The 23,546-nt window shown below is 30.7% G+C and overlaps 1 protein-coding gene across 3 annotated transcripts; it reads right to left on the bottom strand.

Moving 5' to 3' along the window:
* Positions 1 to 5,462: 5,462 nt before the first annotated feature.
* On the bottom strand, positions 5,463 to 21,711 carry LOC149256282 (uncharacterized). Of its 3 annotated transcripts, none has more exons than XM_089460721.1 (4): positions 21,390 to 21,711; positions 7,603 to 8,005; positions 7,332 to 7,461; positions 5,463 to 6,626 (listed from the first exon to the last, which is right to left on the bottom strand). In XM_089460721.1, exons 2-4 carry the CDS (start codon positions 7,736 to 7,738, stop codon positions 5,690 to 5,692), a joined length of 1,203 nt encoding a protein of 400 aa, XP_089316847.1. In that variant the 5' UTR covers positions 7,739 to 8,005; positions 21,390 to 21,711; the 3' UTR covers positions 5,463 to 5,689. The 3 variants fall into 3 exon arrangements, with proteins under 3 accessions (XP_089316847.1, XP_089316848.1, XP_089316846.1); XM_089460722.1 differs by having other exon boundaries at positions 7,603 to 7,751; XM_089460720.1 differs by lacking the exon at positions 21,390 to 21,711 and having other exon boundaries at positions 7,603 to 9,114.
* Between the last annotated feature and the right edge of the window lie 1,835 nt (positions 21,712 to 23,546).

Genomic DNA, 23,546 nt, shown 5'->3' with positions numbered 1-23,546 from the left:
CATCCAGTTTTCCATGTCTCATGCCTCAAGAAAGTGATTGGGAACAATTGCAGAATTCAGACCAGTCTACCTGAATTGGACGAAGAAGGGTCCATCCGGCTTCAACCCGAACAGGTCCTAGACACACGAGACAAGCAACTGTGCGGCCGCATGATTAAGGAAGTCCTCGTCAAATGGAAAGACACCTCTCCGGAAGATGCAACTTGGGAACCAGCCACTATTCTTCAACAGTTTCCGCAGCTTCAGCCTTGAGGACAAGGCTAGTCTTAAGGGGGAGGGCATGTTAGGGTCCCACCCTAACCCCCTTATTTATGTAATGGGATCACGTCATAGTCAAGAGTCAATAAAGCCCATATTAATAATTGTAAGTGGTTAATCCGCAATTAATAACGGAACCACAGTTAGTTGCAAATGGGTCGTAGTATTAGATAGATGGTATTAATAAAACCCACGGTATTGGCCCGTGGTATTGCATGTATGAGTCATATATAAAGGATAGAGACTCCCTACAAGGAGCATCGTGTCTTATTTTGTAGTCGAGCTCTGCTCTATTGGAGGTTGCCCCCTCGAAGAGGCAAGTGAACATTACTCTCTGAATAATAAAATCGTTGCTATTCTGTGTTCTGGGTATCTTTTCTTCGCATATTCTGTATTTGGGTATCATTTTGCAGGTTAAGAGCATAACATTTTGCATTTTAATTAAACATAATATACTTAAAACCTTAGCCAAGGTTTTAACCAATTAAAAAACAATCTTATTTAAAATGACTTCTTCCCATTAATTATTTTACCTTTTAATTCAACACAATATACTCAATAGACTACATACCCATCAAACGATGATGTAGATGATTTCTCATCAAAGCGCGGGTCTAAAAGGTTCGGTATCCCATGTTTGAGTGGCCTTTGCCCACAATGGACTCTCCACTTATACAACGTATCAAATCCACCAATGGAACTTATAAAATCATTTTCCCTTGAATTTGTAACTCTCTACTAGGATATGACCAGTTAAACATCATTCCAAAAACAAAGGGGAATGAAAGTAAGTACCTCACAAGTTAAATATTGTTCCAAAATCTCTTCCTACTTGATTTTCAAAAGTTAAATTGTGGGGCACATCTCCCAATCACTTTTTAAAACTTAGTACGTTCACTACCCAACCCTCTTACCAAATAATAGGCTTTCCTCATGTTTCTTTTTTCATCACAATCGTCCCAATATCGTTGACAAACAATTCAGCAACGCAGATTTTGATTTTGAGTTTTAGTTGTTTCTTTTTTCATCACAATCGTCCCATTATCGTTGACAAACAATTCAGCAACGCAGATTTTGATTTTGAGTTTTAGTGGCCAAAAGATTGGGTATATTGCCATTATATAATACGTGTGATATCCAAATAAGTTTGGGCTTCATACCATTTATCAATCCCTTATTTAGCGCATAGTGAAATTTTTGTCATCAAATAGGGATCACGTTTGCCATCAGATGGGGATCACGTTTACCATTCAGAAAACTAAACGATGTTGATGTTGATGTTGTTTATGTTTATTGAGGTTATAATTGTGTTTAAACGGTTAAATGTTTCTGCGAATTTAGAAAAAAAAAAAATCAAAAAATCTAATTTTGATAAATTCACAATAAATTTAAGCAAGTAAAATCTATAACCAAAATTTTCAACAATTTTTTTTAATTCTTAATAAAATTTTCACAATTTTCTAGACAAAATGATTACGCGGCTAGACTACGACAAACTAAACTGTTTCACACATGCGGGCATGGACTCCTTTAACACTCACGTGATATGTATTTAAATTTTTAATGATAATGTGTCACGCATTGTGTTGTGGTTCGTTCACGAGACAAAAGAAAAGTGCCCACCGAAAATAGCAAAGCGAACTGATGTGGAAGGTGAGCAAGGTGCACTGAAAAGGCCCGTCAGGGTGGATTTCAAGAAACAATGACTTCACCTCTCAGTGATGCGAAGAAGAAATTTTATATCATAAAGATTAGGTTTGAAAGGGAAATTTTAAAAAATTTAAAAGTATAAAGATGTTAGTAAATTTTATTATTTTTAGTATATAAATGGTAAAATGTTGAGTGATATTTTTGTAAAAATATTTAATTTTTTTGGTGATTTTATATATTTTGTTAAAAAAATTTAGGGAGTTTTAAAGTTAAATCATTTAGTTTTATAAATTTTGGGTGATTTATTTTACAAAAAATTTCGGTAATTTATTTCTAGAAAAAATAGAAATTAACAATTTTTTTTGGGAAAAAACATGGAAATTTAACCCATCTACAAAATTTATCCCCTAAAATTTTCCTTTTTAGTTCCATCTACGTTCATTGGAGATTAAAAAAAAAAGAAGGCTAAATGATACTTACACTTAAAACTAAACTTTTAACTGAGATAATTGGAAAATATAGAAATAAGTAACAAATATTATAGGCCACTTCAAGATATAATTAAATTTTTTAAATTTATAAAATGTGTTGCAATATGTATTTATGTTAATAGTTAAAGGGAAGATTTAATTCCCTTTTTCTTTTTTTTATGCCTAATTTATATATATTAGTCATTATTGTCTTACGACTATTTTCAGAGGCATAAGACCTAGTTAGGAATTGAGGAAGTTATTAGTGGGTAGTTATCTATTTTGCGGCCTAGAGTATTTAATAGAGGCATTCATTTGATATATTAATATAATTCATTACTTTATATTTAAAGAAAATGTGGGTTTTCTATGGTTTATTCTTGAAAAACCTTATAGATTTATGGTAAGTGAACCTTGTAATTACTATAATAATGGGTTTTAAAAAAATCAATAATTTCAATAATATATGTGAATTTTAATAAACATGGCATAGATAAGACACCAAAACCTTTATCCCATTAGAGAAAACAACAAAATTATGATTACACACTCAAGGCTCATAAGTGAAGATATTTTAAGAATAGCTTTGTTTATGAATAAAATGGAGATAGAGTTTTGAAAACATGTTTAATAACAATGTTATACATGATTTTTGAAAATGTTTTTATTTAAACTCAGAATTACAAATTAAAGTGGAGTTTTCTTTACAAAATACTTTAAAATGTCATGTAGTAGAAAGTTTTCATATTATTAATAGATATTTCCTTCTTTATGATAAAATTTGTATATTGTTTTTTAGTGATTTACATGACACCATTAATATTATCAAGGGGAGAAAAGACCGTTTTAGACAACCCAAGGCTTATTTGAAAATCAATTCAAATTTCGCAACTCAATTTGTTTAATTTGAAGAGGATAAATAATAAATGTGACATAAACAAGGACATCATATGCTAAGAAAAATATGCACTTCCCACTTCAAATCTTGAATGTTATTTATAGAATATCCCTAATTTTTTTTTAAGCATTTTATATGAATTTGATGTTTAATATATTTCCTAAAAACATCTTGGAAGGTTAGATAGGGGAGATGTATCCCATAGTATTCCTTTTTTATCAAGGTAAAATAAAAGTATCATTAAGAGAATAATAGTTTAATTGATTGTTTGCTATGCATTTGGATTTCATATCTATGTTATTTAGAGAAAGTTTATCTTTTTATTGTGTTTAGAGGCATCAATATCTAGGCTAATTTTGTACATGCACGATATGGGTTGATTTCGACTACCACCACTATAACCTCTAGTTGAGGGTTATGTTAGTGGGCCATCTATAAAGTACTGAAGTGACAATTACACAATAAATGCCTTAATAGTGAACTTATTCATTAACTATTCTATCCCCTATGGACTAAAGAAATATTATTTTGACTCAATAATGATGAAGTACATTTTGGATAAGATATTAGATTCCACCATACTCATAAGAAGAATGGGTGAATATCTTATCCTATTCCACAAAAATTTTGAAATTATTAAAAAAAAAAAATGAATTTTTTGAGTGAAAAAAATTAATACAATTCATTAAAAATAATGTTAGGGAGGATAGTCAATATTTTTCAAAATTTATAATAAAGCTCATTGAAATCAAGAAATTTTATAACATTAAGTTTTTATTAAAATATTTTATGCTTATATTTTTTAATCATTAATTTTAATTATTTATATTTATTTTAAAATAAAATCAATTTATTAAAATAATATATATTATTTTTTATTTTTATGAAAAATAAAATTTCCCATATATAAATATGGAATTTTGAAATATTATTTAATTTTTTTATTAGGTTAATTTGTTAATTACTCTAAGTTTTTTTTAGATTTTAGTTTTTAGAGTGATTTATAACTTTTGTTTTTTTTAATTTTAGTTTATAATTTTGAAAAAAAATAAAATAATGATAAAAAAGAGTTCAATGTAACACCAAATTGACATAGGGATAAAACTCACTGTGAAACACTAAAAAATAACTCAACTTGCAAGTTACATTGAAATTGACAAAATAATAATTACCTGTGAAAAATGCTGGAAAATAACTCAACGCAAGTCAACCCAAATGCTAGAAAATAACTCAACACACAAATTGCAATGAGATTGACAATGTGATGATCACCGTGTAAAAGGGAATTAGTTTTTGACCTGACTTTAAGTTGTAAAAAGGTTTTTATTCTTACTCTTATCCATGCTACTTAAGTTCATGGATATTGACCAAAACCTTATTTTGGAAAAACATTAAACTAGATTTATAATTAATTTAATATATATTTAAGAAAATGATAATCTATTAAAAAATATATATGTTATTATAAAATAAAAACATGTATCAGATTTTAATTATATTCAAAAACTTAATTTACACAACTTTTTACTTTATTTTGGAAAAAATATTAATATTTTATAAAATTAAAACAATACAATTCCAAAGATAAAACATTTATATGTCAACTCTGCAGTGTTCGTAAGATTCGCTTCCATATCTACATATTTCGCTACACAGACACGCTATGTTGGACTTCAAAAATGCTCCTCCTTGTTTGTACATTGGAAATTCTTTATTATCTTTCTTGGGTTTCCGTAGATATTAGAAGCATGGACAATTTTTCGTACCATACCAAGAGGGTAGGCATTAGTTGAGGGAAATAACGTGGAACATATTTCCATACAGATTTGCATTGTGGTCTTCTTCTGCTCTCCCCCATGCTCTAGCTCCAATTATTCATATACTTTATTCCATCAAATCTTTTGTTGGGATTTTATCAATATACTCTCCGAGAAATGCTCTAAAAAAAAATCGTGTGGCCATTTTTACAAGTATTTTTTGAAATGCTCTGCGTGGACCGATTTTTATAATATCGTACAAAGAACAATTTTCCATGCAACTATTTCTAAAATTGTGCAAGTAGCAACTTTCCAATGGTTTTAAAAAAGTTAAGATTTCCCATTACAGTGGAGTCCTTTGTATGATTTTTTTGAATAGAAAAGTGGCAGACCCATCCAAATGAAAAGTCAATAAAATCTATCCATCCAGCCATGAAAACCAGGACAATGGGCATTCCAACAATGTGGCCTCATTTCCAATGTACATGCTAAAAAGTTTGGCCATTAATCAAGGTAATTAATATGCTCTGAGACGCTTCAGGATTATTGGGTTTGAACTGAAGCGTTATGATAACAATCATAAACTTGATACAGTACATTACAATCTTTACAAACTATGAACTGCTAAAACACCAAGCTGAGGTTATAATTACTATCTACTTATTAGATATATCTACGAGAATGTCTCTGTATTCTTCCTCTTGGATTTTGCTCAAGCTAGTCGGTACTTCTTCCTCCCAGTTTTCTTCTGAAAGAAAAAAATTGCCCAACAAATTCATCTGATCGGACTGGGTCGACTGTTTTTCGTATTCTACAGGTGTCAGCCAATCTGGCTCCAAGGTATTGTTGTAGATGTCTGTCATCGCCTGTTCAGCAGCCACTGCAAAGCAGCTGACATGATCAATGCTATTAATCTGGCTCTGAACTGGACAGATCTCATCGAAATTATAAACAGAAGGCAGGAGCAGACTTTCAAAAGAGAAATCCTGGATCCTAAAATCCAGAGTATTGTCAGTTGGAGGCAATGACAGAACATTAGAATTCTGAGAATACAAAACATTTGATTCAGATGACCTCTGATTAGAAGTGGCATCGGCTAGCAAATGCCCATGAGAGTTTACTGGTTCATTAGGTCCGGAGGTCGAACACGAGACATTAGTCTGAATCTCCATTAATGGGGCTTCTGATCCAAGAACATCGTCGCTCAGCTCAATCCCCATTAACGAAGTATCATCCTCTGAGTCATCAAAATCGCTCATCAACGAGTCTTCTAGAAGTTGCTTCCATGATTTCATGTTGATGACTTCGTCAGAGGAAACCGGTGCAGGCACTCCTGCTGAAATACTAGTACCCCCGATTTTAGCAGGAGCTAATCTCATTCCAGAGTGATGAATCACTCTGTAATCAGCTGACCTCACTACATCTTCTTCACTGGACGCAGATGATGCAGTCTGCTCTGGATCAGCAGGTGCCGGCATTGGAAATTTAGGATTTTGGCTACTCATTGTAAGCTTCTTGCTCAAATGAGTATTCCAGTAGTTCTTTATTTCATTGTCTGTTCTCCCAGGCAACCTTCCAGCAATAAGTGACCATCTGCCAGTCAACCCAAATAAAAGAATTAGTTCTACTATCAAATAATACTGAATAGTAATCTGAACATCCATTTTTTATTTTTTTGCTGAATGGATAGGAGGACCTGATTTGTGAGACAGTAGCAAAGTTTAAAACTAAAGTAGTGAACACATGACTCTGAAAGTCACAGGCTGGGGCAGTATAAGTCTACACAGTAGGTATATCAACACATTACATTACAAGTTGGTTTAGCCACTTGGGCAAGATTTGGATCTGAATTGATGAGAAGATAGCTAAGGCTCATTACTAAATCTGCCAAAACACATGAATTGAACACACCACAATCTGCTGATTCAAATTAGTTGATGACTGTAATGTGAGTTGAGTTCACATGCACTGTACACTATTCAACAGACCATTCAACAGGCCACAGACTGACATAGCAAAGTTGACAATAAAGCAAAGTTGAAAAGGAGTTGTGAACTCTCCATCATCAAAGTGCTTCAGGGGCAAAGTTGACAATAAAGCAAAGTTAAAAAAGAGTTGTGAACTATTTACAATGAGTGTCCCAGGATTTTTCACAGTGCTAAACAACAACAATGAAGATTTGACTAAAATTCCTTTAGCTAGATTCTAATAAAAAACTCGGCAACTTATAATAATTAGACAACACTATTTTAAATTTAAAAGGATGAAATAATAAGAAAGACGGATAGTTTCTCTTACCGATTGCCAAGGAGGCGATGCATTCTGATTATGAGTTCTTCCTCATCAGGAGCAATGTTGCCCCGCTTAATGTCTGGGCGAAGATAATTTAGCCAGCGCAATCTGCAGCTTTTCCCACAACGATTCAGACCTGCAAAAAGCCATCGTGGCGATTTAGCTAAATATATCAGTTCCAAACTTAGTTATGGTTTCATCATTATTCCAAAGTTCATAAAATCAATGCTGAATTCTAGATAGGTAGCAGTTGAAAAAATGGCAAGCAACATTATACCTGCTTTCTTAGGAAGAGACCTCCATCCACATTCCCCATGAGTCTGGACATACTGGGTAAGTCTGGTATCCTCCTCTGCAGTCCAGGCCCCTCGATTAAGCTCTTCTCGCTTTGCGCAGCAAGGAGTTCTCACCATGATGCAGGCTTACCTTCACAGTGAGAAAAAAAAAAGGAAAAAAAAACAAACAAGAACCTTACAGTAATGAAGAATTTAGACCAAGTATGATCAGAGCATGTTTCGATCTGCACAAGTCAGAAACGAAATTGAGGATATCTATCTAGCTGGCTGGCTAGCTATCCTCATGAACTCGAGTCTGCTTCTGCTTGCGCTAGACAGGTGGCCAACAGAGATATTTATACACGAACACCGAAGGCGAAATGCTCAATGCACTCAGTACGAGATCTAGTGACCACATAATCAATGAAAATACTTCAGCAAATCTTCGGTAGCTAGAAAATCCCTGAAATAATTGTTTTATTAACCCGATCTGCCATTAATCAACGCAAATTAGAGACCGATAGCAAAGACCATGCGATAGAAATGGTGGAGGAAGAGGCGTTGGCACACAGTTAGCTGCCGTTCTAACAATGGGTACCTCAACTACCGTTCAGGTTAGCCCCGGCGCCAAATTTGAGAGGCTCTGGCCGTAATGTGGGTACTAAACACTTGCTTACGTCATCAGTAGGTTTTCTTCACCACATCCTTCGAAAAGGAATGCATGGACGGAATGGAACGTGGAAAGGTAGCTACCATGTGCGTGCCGTCTAACGAACACCATGATTCACGTTGCAGTGGTCAATCTATCTAACAATCTCAGTTCACATTGGTCCACCAAAATTATTTATAAATTATAATCCTCCGACCACCACCGGCCACGTTTCAACCTCTCTTCTTCGTCCTCCTCCCCCCCTCTATTTCTCAACGAACAAAAAAACGTGACGACAAAAGCACAACAAGACGTATCACGTAAATGAAAATCAATATGTGGACAATAATTCTTTTATCAAACCACTCCACGCAGCAATAATATAACTGGTCGTATGAGGTTTAATTCTATACTGACTACCTTTAGTGTGGACAGGTAATTGGACAGACTGTTAAAAAAAAAAAACTCTGTACTGCATTATATTTAGTATTTACAACCCATGTGACATTACGGACTGTGGTTAGGTAGTTATGAACGCCTCCCGAGTAAATTTTTAATTGTTAGCTTGTCAAAACTGCTGACATTATAGTGAGTGTGCTGTGTCTATATTTAAGGTATGAATGATTTTTAATGTCAGTAATTGAACGTATGAATAAACAACTGTCTACTTCATTGTTATTTTATTACTATTTATGAACTATTTGACATTACGGAATCGGATTAGGTAGTTTGCATTATGGTGAAACTAGTCCCGAATAGATTTTCTCTTTTTTTTTTATATTTTTGAAAGCTGCGAGGATAGAGAGACAACGAGGTTTTGTAAATTTAAAATATTATCAAATTTTAAAAGTCAATTATTCTCCCAAAGAGACTCGTGAACTCAAGTTTCGATTTATATGATCTTGCACTGCTAAGGTCATGAGTTGAACTAAGGGAAAGGTATATTTTATGCCTCGTATTTGAAGAGGTTTTTTTTGTTCGAGAGTCGTTTTTAGTGTGAATTTTTGGAAGTTTTTTTATGAGTTTTTCTGGTTTAATTTCTTCAAAATCTGACAGGAATTTATTGAAATCACAAGTTTGATGGGTAACCCTGCACAATAGGAGTGCCCTAAAAGATTTTCAAGGTGCTTAATCCATATATACAGTAAAAAACTAGTTTAAATAACATAAATTCAGAATTCACCTAAAATTTTATAGCATAAATAGGGTATCGGAAAGTCTAAAAAATCTCACTAAAAACAACTCTTTTTTTGGGATAATATTTTAGGTTTAATATTTTAATAAAAAAGTCTTAAATAAATTAGGAATATTTTTTGCCTTTTAGTTATTATTGATAAAATGGCAAGTGATAACATTTTTATTAGTTCCTCAAATAGTAAAATTTAATAAAGCACTGACTAGGCAAAACTAAAAGGAACTATTTATTATAAAATAAATTTATCATTAAAATTGATTATTTATTTATCTATTTAAATAAGTAAATGATTTCTTTAAAATTTTGTTCATTTTTATTTATTTATAATTTTTTAATAATAATAAGATTTTAATAATGATAATAATGATTAGCCCTAGCCTCAAGGGTTAGTTCAACTGGTCAAATCAGTATCTCGCGGATTGGGAGGTCACAGGGTCAAGGGTTAGGCCTAGCTATTGCCTGTGGGGGGTTGTCAGCTTAGATAGGACATAGTGGCCACCCAATGACCAAGGTGTTTGTGAATCACACCAAAACAAAAAAACAAAAAAGAAGATAGTAATGATTAACCCCAATTAAAATTGATATGATTTATGTGATTTTAAGAAGGTAAAAGATTGCTTTGAATATTTTAGCATTTTGTTTATATGCTTAAAAAGTATTAAGAGAAAAGTTCTAAGATCACCATATTTTTGTTGGCTTAAAGGGTGAAGAAGGTTGGTAGTGTCACAAATATTTTAAAAATTAAACAGAATGTGAGTATGACATTGACAATCTAAGAAAAAATGCTTTTCAACTTCAATCCTCGTAGTTCCATAAAAGGGGATAATCTCTTTCATGCCATAGTGTTTTGGGAATTGTCCAACACCAAGTTTCACTATGAAGCTCAGTAGAATTTCCTTTTATTTTAGCAATATTCTTTGAGCACTAGTCAAGATAGAGAAACACCTTTTATTTTAGAGATTGGGGCAGATCATCTACTTATAATATTTTAGTTTTAATTTTTCCTTAACTCTTTATCACCCCAATCACTTCTCTTTAAATTTTAAGTAATTAAATTTTTAATATTATCTTTATTCTACAAAATGATCTCCTTAGTTATCACCCAATGGTCTAACCAAGAATGGACATACATATGACTCAATTTTATCAAAGTTTTTTGTTTCGATGTTGTTCTACCTCCTCTTATACATAAGATATCCTAACCATGTTTTTAATAGGCCTTTGCTTGAATCAAGAGGATGATAGAATAGGGAGTATTTTCTTTAATCTTGAGGTTTTAGGTCATACATTGCTATTGAATTTGCTCTATCTTCCCCTCCTACTCTTTGGGGATATTGTAACTCCAAACTTCACATCCATATAAAAAAGTAGAAATGACAAAACTCAAAAAAAAAAAAGATTTTTCCCCTTAAATTTCATATCAAAAGATCTATTTACTTATAATTGTTTTCAATCCCATTGTAACTTTTCCATACTTCATTAATCCTTCTCCAATACCATAATTCCAACTGAACTTGTCATAGACATTGACTCCAAAATATTTATATGAAAGAAATTTCTTCACATAATTGTTGTCATATATAATTTTAATTTATAATTTATCCAAAAAAAATTTAATCAATAATTGAATTCCTTGATAAATTTAATAAAAAAAAATTAAATAACTATAATTATAATAAAAATTAATAATAATATCTTTTGTCATCTCTTAAATCGAAATTTATATATTTAAATATTTAGTCAAAAAATTTAAACATGATACTATTACAACAATATATCAAAATTTTATATTTCTATCCTATCATTACGCCTAACCCACTCACATAACCACAATATATATAAAAATTATATATATAGATAGATATATATATAATAATTTTAAAATCTTATATATAAAAATGATACTAATTTTGTATGAATGAATGTTGTTTTGTTTTTTCATATCTCAAAGAGTATATGTTTTTAACAAAATAACTAAAATTTGAATAAAATATTTGATGTATAATATTGTAAAATAAATAATTAAAATATATATCTATATATATAAAAACAATTTACTTGGTTAGTTTTGATTAAGATTTCATGGTGCATACATAAATACGATTTTATGATTGATTTATTTTAGGAGAAGTCGTGGACATATGATAAATTATTTTAAGCATGAAGAAATAAGATAGAATCATTCCATTTAATTTTAAAATTTTAATAGCTTATATAGTTTGTAGAGTTGCTTAATAACAAAATTCTATATTAAATATATTTTTATATAAATTATATAAAAATGAATATAGTGTAAAATATTATATATATATATATATATATATATATATATATATATATATATATATATTTTGAATTATTTTGTTTATATATTTTATTAAGTTGTGTGAATTATTTTGTTTATGATTTAAGGGAAAAGTATCTAAATTTTTAAAATTACTAGAGCTTTAGATCACACTAAGGGTATTTAAATGTTAAAATCATTAGACTATCTAAACCATATTAATTTTTAACATGATTAAATTTGTATCTATTAAATTTAAAATTAATAACTTTCACATCACAAAATGTCTTAACATTACACTTTATTACCATTTATTTTATACTAAATATATATATAAATAATTTTATTATTTAATTAATTTTTTTTAAAAATATAAAGATAATTTTTTTTATTAAATATCTAGATTTTAAATATATTAGATTTCATTTTCAAACGATTTATACAACTAGACATCATCATAAGGTTGTATACTTTTGACCATTTAAATGTGTAAGGGAGGTTCCAGGTGAAGAGAAGAGTTAGCTCTAGTAAAATATTGTGATAGGTACCAATACTAGTGACCTATTCCGCTTGTGGAAATGGAGTCATCAAAGAAATAAAAGAGGTTGATATAAGAGAATGAGAAAAAAAGTTGATATAAGAGAATGAGAATGGTGAGATAATGCTACTTTCAAATGCAAAATTACAGTTATGATTTTTTTTATAAGAGTGCAAAATCACACCTATGAATGTTTATTAGAATTCTAAACGGGAAGAAGATGTAAGATCTTATTAGGTGTTTTACTTTATTATTCTATAAAAAATATTTTTATAAGAAATATTAATATAAATTGTTTATATATATATATATATATATATATATATATATATATATATATATATTTTAAATTATAAGTAGATTTATTGATCATAGTGAAATTATATTATTAAGAATTTTTTTTATTTTTTTTTCTTCAGCTGGTTCAACTACCCTAGTCAGTTGATCCGCTACTCCAGGTTCGATAAATCTGGGTGAACCCCACCCGAAGGGGGTCCACTCCTCGGTCACCACACGAAGGGGGTCCACTACGAAGGGGGTCCACTCCTCGGTCACCACACGAAGGGGGTCCACTCCTCGGTCACCACACGAAGGGGGTCCACTACGAAGGGGGTCCACTCCTCGGTCACCACACGAAGGGTGACGGGGGTCCACTACGAAGGGGGTCCACTCCTCGGTCACCACACGAAGGGGGTCCACTCCTCGGTCACCACACGAAGGGGGTCCACTACGAAGGGGGTCCACTCCTCGGTCACCACACGAAGGGGGTCCACTCCTCGGTCACCACAGACCTAACCCCAAGAGCTTTCGGTCACCACAGACCTAACCCCAAGAGCTTTCGGTCACCACAGACCTAACCCCAAGAGCTTTCGGGTTTCGACCCTGTGACCTCCCATTGGCGAGGCCCCGACTTGACCGATTGAGCTAACCCTTGGGGCTTTATTATTAAGAATTATATTAATTTATATTAAATATAGTTTGAAGTTATCTAGTGATTAAGAATATGTATTTTTTTAAATAAAAAATTTAAAATTAAAGGAGATATGATAATAGAATTTTGTTTTAAATATCAATAGATTAAAGTAAATATCAAAATATGATTTTCACTCGTGTGAAGTTTGTGGATGTAGTATTCTAAATAAACAAAGAATTATAGACCATATAATTTTAAAATTAAAAGCAATATATTGCATACTAATATTTAAACAATGATGACATAAAGATATCATTCCTTGGTTACATCCTTGAGATTAAAGTAAGATTATTTTGCAAGATAAAAAATGATATTAAAAATATTAGTACATTAGTTAAGGAAAAATTTTGGTGGAGAGAAATAGAAAATTAAGATACTAAAAAGAAATTATGATCTTTACAGTGAAATTAGGCATTGGATAATCCTAAAATGATGTAAAATGAAATAATCTTTTATCTTTGTGACACTAAAAGAGTTGAAAATGAATTTTTTTTTTTATTAAAATGTTTGAAGTATACCCAAATTAGATCTCAAATGTAAATGATTTGTTATAATACGAACATTCCTAACCTCCTAACTAATCAAAATTATAGTGATCATGAAAACTTCTCTTGATATTACTTGAATATATGGAAATAAAATTTCAAGAAATCCAAGTATTCCATTACCTTTATTAAAGTCCAATAAACCAAATTTGATCTTAGAAAATGATAACCGCCATCATCATTGATGTTTTGTCAATGTGTTTTAGTTGAGTTTATGATGTAGATAAACTCCAAGATACTTGTTTAAATTAACTTCCACTAACTTGTTATTGTCTTATGCAAATAGAAAGCGAGTGTTTTGGATTTGGTGACCACAATCTTTGTCTTACCAATGTACTAATTTTGCAGAAAGATGATTGCACTTAGCGGCACTTTCTATAGCTTAATATTAGGGAAATGGATATTTGATTCTATGCTCATCCTCGGATTTCCATATGGAATTTGATGATGATGAGGATGAATATTTATTATTCAGTCACTGACATGGAACAAGTATACCCACATTAGTGTAAATATATTGTAACTTAGGATCTCTCATGCAATAAGAGGGGTTGGTTTTAACTACTTTTAAATTCAGAAATTGGGAAATGTTTACACCTGAATGGATTACGTTATTTTTAGTGCATGCAAAATCTAAAATAAAAATTGATCTACAGAGGTGACTATTCTAACCAAAATACAAACATCTTCTCCCCAACCTATTTTTAACTTATCAATATAAATTACAAAAAAAATAAACACTAAAGAAAAAACTTACTTAAGGCCTATATTACAATTAATTTATTCTCACCAATACTCAATTATAGTAAAATAATGTTAATAAAACTCTCAACTTAAAACAATATTTTTGTTCTCCTAATCTCTTCCATATATTATTTCTAATAAAAATATAAAAAAATATTGAAACCAATTAGATTGGATCATTTTGACGTTCATCTATAATAAAATTAAGACCAATTAAATGATCCACGAAATTAAGTTAGATCTTATAACCCTTTGAAAATAATTTTTTTATCTTTTAGTCCATAAATTATTTTTAAACTTATCATTTAAAAGAAAATATTCAATCAACTAAACATTTCATTGTTTTAAAGGTTTTTTATCAATACATTTAAAAATAATTAAATATTTAAAATTAAAAGATAACTTCTGAAACTACTTTACCTTCATCTAAATTTTGATGTGATTCTCTCAAATGGAGCTTTTTAATCTCTATACTTTTTCATACGTTATATTTATAAGAATTATATCAAAATTTTCTTTATACCAAGTAAATAATAAAAGGAATTGACTTAATCATTTTGATTTTTTTCAAATAAATTTAAGAATAATTAAATATTGAAGACGAATAATGCTCGACGTCGGGCTAGCTGGTATTAAATAATAAAAGGAATTGACTTAATCATTTTGATTTTTTTCAAATAAATTTAAGAATAATTAAATATTGAAGACGAATAATGCTCGAAGTCCGGCTAGCTTTAGAATTTTTCATTTTGATATTTCTTTATAATAAATTTAAAAGTAATTAAACGTTAAAGTCTAGTAATAACTTTAAAATGAGGTTAATTTTAGTCAAATTTTTCTTATAATTTCATACAAATTAGATAAAATATGATTAGCCATTATCATTTCGTAATTTGATGGAATAATTTTGTCTCCACACTTAAAAAAAAATAATTTTTTTATTTAAGGCTTAAAAAAAACCTCTATTTCGTTGAATATTTTATAAAGGGAAGAATAAGAAGAATAAAGTTATTTAGTTTTAAGTTTTTAACATAGTAGTGTTGAAGAGATTTTTATTGTTTCTTGAAATTTAATTATTAATAAATTTTTGATATTTTATTACTTGTTATTATCTTTGTAAATTAAGTAGGGGATTTAAACCTTGGATCTCTAAGTTTTCATTGATTTCAAATTGATTTGATGACCAATTGAGCTACATTTAAGATATTTATTTTAATATTTTTAAGCAAAAAAAATTCTCTTTTAATATTTTTAAAACTAATAATTTTCTTAAAATTTTAGTTAACATTTATATGAGAAAATGATCCTTTATTTTAAAATTAAAGAAATAGATATCACTCGAGTATCGACCATCTTGTCACTCTTAGGGTCATTGATGAGGAATGTTGCAATAGTAAAACTCATCTGTTTTGTTTCTTTGTGGACTTTAGAAAAGCTTTTGGCAATCTTCCTCAAGATAAGATTTGGAAAATTTTGTGATTCACCTATATGAGACGGCCGTTGCCAAGCTTAAGACCAACAAAGGGTGGTCTAACGATATTAAATGCAATATCATGGTTAAACAAGGGTGTCCCCTTTCCCCTACCCTTTTTGGTATTTACATCAATAAGCTAGAGGAGTGTTTGGAAATCATGGGGTGCAAGGGGACCGAGCTTGCTGGTATTATCATTATTCTTCTCCTCTACACCGGTGATATCATTCTTCTTGCTAGGAGCCATGAGGACTTGGACAAGCAACTTAAGACTCTTCATGACTATTGCTCCAAGATGGGTATGACATTTAATACTGACAATACTAAAATCATGATAATTAAATCCAAAAAGATCACCCATGGAAATTTCGTCTATGATAACAATTGCTTGGATCAGGTCTCTTCTTATAAATATTTGGGTATTGACATTCCTTATAACTCAATTAGAATTACAACATTGAGAAAAGGATTATTGGAGGCTGGAAAAATTATTATGAGCTTGAAAGCCATTGCAAGATTACCGAACTTTGTATTTGGAGTGAAAAAAGGTTCCTCTTTGAGACCCTCGTCACCCCTGTGGTCTATACGATTGTGAAGTTTGGGGTTGCAGTATATCCAGAGATTCATTGAGAAATATTGAGATGATTCAAAAGAAATTCATAACCTATAATCTCAAGATCAAGGGAAATACCCCATATCCTATCCTCCTCATTAAAGTTGGCCTCTCCCCTATTGAAAATAGGGCTATGTTTAACTATCTAATGTATAAGAAGAATCTTTACAACATGTAGTTCGAGAGGCTTCCTAAAATTACTTCTAAGTTTAGTCAAAACCCCCACCTTCACCTCAACTGTGGCTGACGTAAGGATGTCTAGTCTTGGCTCAACTATTGTGGGATGAATGAGGAGATCATCCTGGCAAGCAAGCATAGTGTCAAAGATAATATCACCTCCAAATTTAAGGATAAGCTATGGGATGATAAGGAGATGGAGGGTAAAAGGAAGCTAGGATATTATAAGGAAGTGATCAACCCCCCCTTGAGAACCAAAATTATCTCACTGTTTTACCAAGCTCGAAGAAAAAGATGAACATCGATAAGATTAGAACTAATTCTCATGAGCTTCGAAGTGAAGCCGTGCGGTGGTTTACTCCCAATATTCCTTGGGATGATAGAATTTGCTAGCTTTGCGATACTAAGGGGGTGAAAGATGAAAAGCACTTTCTTTTAGATTGTCCAACCCTTACTCACATATGCTCCCATTTCTATGACATATATCACACTTCCAATCTTCTTCACTTGTTAATTCACCCCAACTATAGTGATCTTGGTGCACTTTTTTCCCTTCTTTTTAAGCACATAAACAAGGTTCTAAGAAATTACAATTAGATTTTTTTCTTCCTAAGGTTTGACAGACCACATTAGTCTTAGTGGATGTTAATCATCATCATCATCATATATATTTATATTTATTGATAACAATATACATAGTGTTAATCAGACTTAATAAGAGTTATTGGAATGTGATGTTTAATTTTGTAATTATTATATATATATATATATATATATATATATATATATATATAGTTAGTTAGTTAGTTAGTGAGTGAGTGAGTGAGTGAGTGAGTGAGTGAGGGAGGGTTAATAAGGTTTAATACGAGTTATTAGAGGATTTGGTTATATATAGAGTTAATAAGAACTATTGGAATGCGATGTTTACTTTTGTAATATGGATTTTCTAATCATTTTTAATAAGAATTTTAATTTTGAGAAGCTTCTTAGGCGAAAATCACATAGAGATAATTTTTTTGTTTGGAACCAACTTGTCCTGACGATGAACCACACTAGTTGGTTCAAAACTCGTCGACAAAAGTATCTCTATGTGATTTTCGCCAAAGAATCTTCTCAACTTCATATGGATCACAGAAGCCTAAATTCAATAATTTTATTTTTCTTAGATTTTAATGTTTTCTTATTAAATTATATAAAGCAATTTTTGTTGAAATTGTAATTTTAAATAGAATAAAATTATTATTTTTAATATAAAAATAAATTTAACCATTCAAAATATCTTTATAATATTTCAATTAAATTAGGTAAAAATAATATTTGATATGAAAATAAAAATATATTTATATAACATTTCAATTTAATTAGGTAAAAATAGTATTTTATACGAATAACTTATAAAAATATATTTATATAACCATGAAAATATAAAAATATTATAAATAGTATTTTATAAAAATATATTTATTGGTACTCAAATAACTTAAATATAAAATTATTTAAAAAGTGATAAAAGAATATATATATATATATATATATATATATATAACAATGAAATTTTCATTATATAATAAATATATATAATATATTAATTATTTTTATTTAATAAAAATTTTAATCTAAAAATTAATTTAATAATATTTATGTAAATTTTAATTTATAATATTTATAAATGTATAGGATGATAATGACTATATATATTTATTTGAAATTATTTTGTGATGATGATGATGATGGTGATGGTTAGACCAAACAATGGTCTATCAGACCTAAAGAAACAAATTATTTATTTTGATTTAAGATTTTATTCCTATGCTCAAAAAGCTTGGAGAGAAGCCTCCCGAGCTCACTGTAATTTTGACATTGTAAAAGGCTAGGAAGGTCAGTATTGTAACAAAGATTGTGAAACTGAGATCTAATGTGGTTGTATATATTTATTAAAATAATAATAAAATGAAGTTTAAAAATATTTTATAATTTTCAATTTTATTATCAAATTTAATATTTTGATATAAAATTTAAAATAAAAGTTTATGTAATTTTGTTTTAATATTGTGTATAGGGAGATTTTATTGATTATGATGATATGTATTAAGACATGTGGCATTAGGTCCTAGTTTGATGGAGTATCACAAAATATAACAATATTATCAATGTGGAAAATCAAGACTATCTTAAGGAAATGTTTGTGCAATACAATGAAGAAAATCATGGATCATACATTGTATGAACATTATAACTTTAAGTTAAGAAGTTGGATAATAAGGTCATTCCCCTAGAAAAGAGAATTGTAGGCTTATAATCTCCTCCCTCAAATGAAAAGGAAGATAAATCCATCATGCTGGAGTATTGTAATCTTTAATAATGTTTTAATTTCATATTTCCTTTGGGTAAGCATAAAAATAATAATCTAAGTATTTTTGAGATAATTTAAAATTCTTTTGGTTAATTATGGCTCTATAGAAACTCATATTATCATTTTCATTTTGGTTTAATTTCTTTTATTGGTGGAAAATAACTACGATAATGTATATAATTTTTGGTAATTAATATATCATGTCTTCCTATTTTACAATATACAAATATGATATAAAATTATAATTATACTTAGTCAAACTACTCTAGCCTTAAACCAATAAAAATAAAAAATTATAATTTTAAATTAAATATGATAATTTTTTTATTTTATTTTTATCTTTTAGATATAGTCTTTTTTAAAATCAAAATTAATTATAAAAATATAAATGAATATTATTGATTTTACTTAATATTTCTGTTTTTAAATTATTAGTTAAAAATATTGAAAAATATCATTATAAATTAGACCCAAAAATAGCTCTTTATATAGATATATATCAAACACATAAATAAAAAACATTACAGCTGTACTTACATGACACAGATACATTGCACTTATTTAATGCTTATAAACAATCTAATCACTAAATATTTTTGAGTTTATGGTAATGGAGTCATGTGAAAAGATGAATCAAGGAAATCCCTTCATAGGTGAAGAGCTGGAGTTTTAAAATGAAAGATGAGATGGAGTCACGATAAGAGAAGAATACTAATATATAACACAATTATTTAATTCGTGAAGAAAGAAGGAAGTATAGAACATTTATAAAGACAAATGACCAGATGGGTAAGCTTTAATTCTAGATGGAAAAGAAAAGACAGTCTTTTATCTTATTAGGACTAGGGGAACTTAATTCTATAGTAAAATTCATCCTTAATAGATATTATAAAATGATTACCGATTTTCACATAAATAATGTATATTGTATTGAGGAAAGCGCATTAATTTTTTTATGAATGCTTCTGAAATCAGGGTACCTGTGCTAAAAGGTGGAAAAACGATCGAGTAAGGACCCTAGGTCACAAAACATGATTAATAAGCATTGTAATTACACCTATATGGCACTAATGTATATTATTTTGAGGAAAGCACATTAATTTCTTTATGAATGCTTCTGAAATCAGGGTACCTCTGCTAACAGGTGGAAAGACGATCGAGTAAGGACCCTAGGTTACAAAACTTGAGTAATAAGCATTGTAATTACACCTATATGGCACTATGAATGCTTCTGAAATCAGGGTACCTGTGCTAACAGGTGGAAAGACGATCGAGTAAGGAGCCTAGGTCACAAAACTTGACTAATAAGCATTGTAATTACACCTATATGGCACTAGTGTATATTGTATTGAGGAAAGCACATTAATTTGTTTATGAATGCTTCTGAAATCAGGGTACCTCTGCTAAAAGGTGGAAAGACGATCGAGTAAGGACCCTAGGTCACAAAACTTGATTAATAAGCATTGTAATTACACGTATATGGCACTATCGCATTGTACCAGGAACCATTTCATCATAAACTATGTTTTTGTAACTACATCTTTGTGGCCAGGAACCATTTCATCATAAACTATGTTTTCGTAACTACATGTTTGTGGTCATTTGAGGTTCTTGCTCAGTGGTTTTCCATTCTATTAATTGATGAGTTCTATGGAAAACTTAGTTTCATAGTACTGGTTATACATGTTCCTTCGTCCTCTTATCAGGATGGCTGCAAATTCAGCTCAGATAAGGGTCGCTTAGTGTTAGAGCTTATTGCATGGCAGTAGAGTTATGACCCTATATTCAGCTTAGATATGGGTCGCTTAGTGTTCTCCAGCTTATGGCGTAGCAGTGGAGTTATGCTACAAGGGAGGAAGAATTAATGTGTAATATTCTCCCTAAGGACAGACTATATTCAGCATAGATATGGGTCATTTAGGGTTTTGAGTTTGTGGCAGTGGAGTTATGCTCTAAGAAGAGCGTGGGTCGCTTAGATTATAGGTGAGGGACTGAAGAAGAGAGTTCATTAGAAGGAACACAAAATGGGATGGATAGTCTTTAACTTTTTAAATAACATTTAAATCAATATTTCATTTTCATGCAACTAAAATCATAATTGGGCCAGTTGATTTAAATTCTGTAAAGAAAAATTAAAAAATCGTAAACCTATCTATCTGATCTGAATTCCTTGCACTGTAAACACTAATGCGAAAAGATGCACACTGCAGCTCAAAAATAATCTAGAGTCCAAGTATTTATGCTCACCTTTGCCTGCATCGACGTCCAATTTTTTGTATCGAGGCTGCTCCAAACCACGAGCTGGCTTCTGATACTTCTCGCTTTTCATCCATCTTCTTCGACTCCATGAACGAAAAACGAAAAGGGATTATGTGTAACATGCACAAGGTGGAAAACAGGGCCTGGCCACTGTTTGCTTCCATACATACTCGGCCTCAGTATCCTCATCCTCCATGGCCAGAAAAACCCTAACCATGAACAAAACATGTGAAGAATATCACACGGTCTGGTCTTAACCTTTTCACAGTGATGAGGTCATCTACGGAGTTGGGTGAAATCGACGTTGAATGGGGAACTAGAAAGGGGATTCATGCTCACCTACGACTCAAATTATATTGTACAGATATGCATGTGCACGTTGGGTTTGAATATTAGTTCGATGAAGACATTTAGGTATTTGAATACAACGGTCATTCTCTGCATCAGAGTTAGTTGGACTGTATTCGCTTATTTATAAAAATCACTATTGGGAATCCGAAGTGCGCCGGACTATATTAGGAAATAAAATTCGCATCCGAAGTGCGCCGGACTATATTAGGAAATAAACTTCGCCATCAGCTACGTTTTAAATAAATTTGTAGGCATGGCACTGGTCATTCGTAGGCCGCGGCTGACCACTACCATACTTGTATAGAAATAGCCAGTTGGAGTTACCGTGGTATTAAATTATTCACTGCACTGCATTGAATTGCAGGATGCAGAAGGCCATAGATGGCAGTTTCTGGTAGCAATAACTATGGACAATGAAGCATTTCGCTATCAAAAAATAAAAATATCCAATCGAAATAAAAACCCTCTAGGTCCACTAAATACCTTGAGTCCACACTAGGATAGGGTCGCCCTACTAATCTGATATGACTCTCAAACTGCCTGATTAATTTGATACGGTAAAGGTCGACCGAGACATGTAGCTGCAGAATATCTGATATTTAGTTTTTCTAAACAATTTGATTGGTGAGTCTGCTTTCAAGGTTAGCTGGCGTTTTGACTTATTAATTTTTGGTTAACCAACTTTGTAATTTACCAATCCCAAAATAAGCGATATCCTAAAAGTAGGGTGTACTTTTTTTTTTTTTCCACCCAGCAATGGGATTTCAGATGTTTCAGTTTCAGATGATACTAATTTCATTTTTATTGTGAAAAATTATGCTTCAAACATTATTATTATATTTTATTAAAACAAAAATTATTTAATTATAACAATCTGTAACTTTGACCTCAAAATTGACACCTATATAGACAACGCCCCCAAGAAATATAGGTCTTCATCAAAATGGACATAAATAAATAAATAAATAAAAATAACGAAAACAAATAAATTAATGGATACACTAATCATTTCATGTTAAATTATAATAAGTTTCGCTACTTTCCCATTAAAGTAATACTCATTTCATGCCGTGAAATATAGGTCTTCATCAAAATGGACATAAATAAATAAATAAATAAAAATAACGAAAACAAATAAATTAATGGATACACTAATCATTTCATGTTAAATTATAATAAGTTTCGCTACTTTCCCATTAAAGTAATACTCATTTCATGCCGTGAGTGAGTGAGACAGACATGTCTTTGCATATAATAAGTGAATGACGACAAAGAAGTACAGAGATTGGAAAAGGGTCCAGCTGCGTACATATAAACGGATTGCAAAGCTCCTCCCTACATTTTCCCAAATATTCGGGAAGCCTTTGAGGATAGAAAAGGGGACCAGCTGCGTACGAATAAATGGATTGCAAACATGCTAACGGTGGCCGTGGCAGGACCATATGTGACAGCTATTTTCTCTCTCCATAATATCTCCTTGAAGCGGCCATAGCCATGCTAAGGTAGTGGAAGATAACCAGGCATGACTATGGTTGAAACTTTGAATATCATGTATTAAAAGTGAACTTAGTAAGGTTTTCCATGGGAGTAGGTAGTTCAAAAGAGAGATCCCCATGTGAAAGTGGGTGGGAAATATCGACAAGAATAACATGACAATACTATAATATAAATTCTACATAAGATATGTAATTTTTTAAAAAACATATAGCTTCAAAATTAGTTGATATTTACAAGTCTAACAAATTACTTGGTCAACATTAATTATATTACTTATTTTTGGGACATTATTTATGA

This window comes from Pinus tabuliformis, chromosome 7 (genome assembly GCF_031772625.1).
Source record: "Pinus tabuliformis cultivar Carrire ecotype Pingquan chromosome 7, CPIR1, whole genome shotgun sequence".
NCBI classification, from domain to species: Eukaryota; Viridiplantae; Streptophyta; class Pinopsida; order Pinales; family Pinaceae; genus Pinus; species Pinus tabuliformis.
This window is presented reverse-complemented; position numbering and strand designations above follow the sequence as displayed.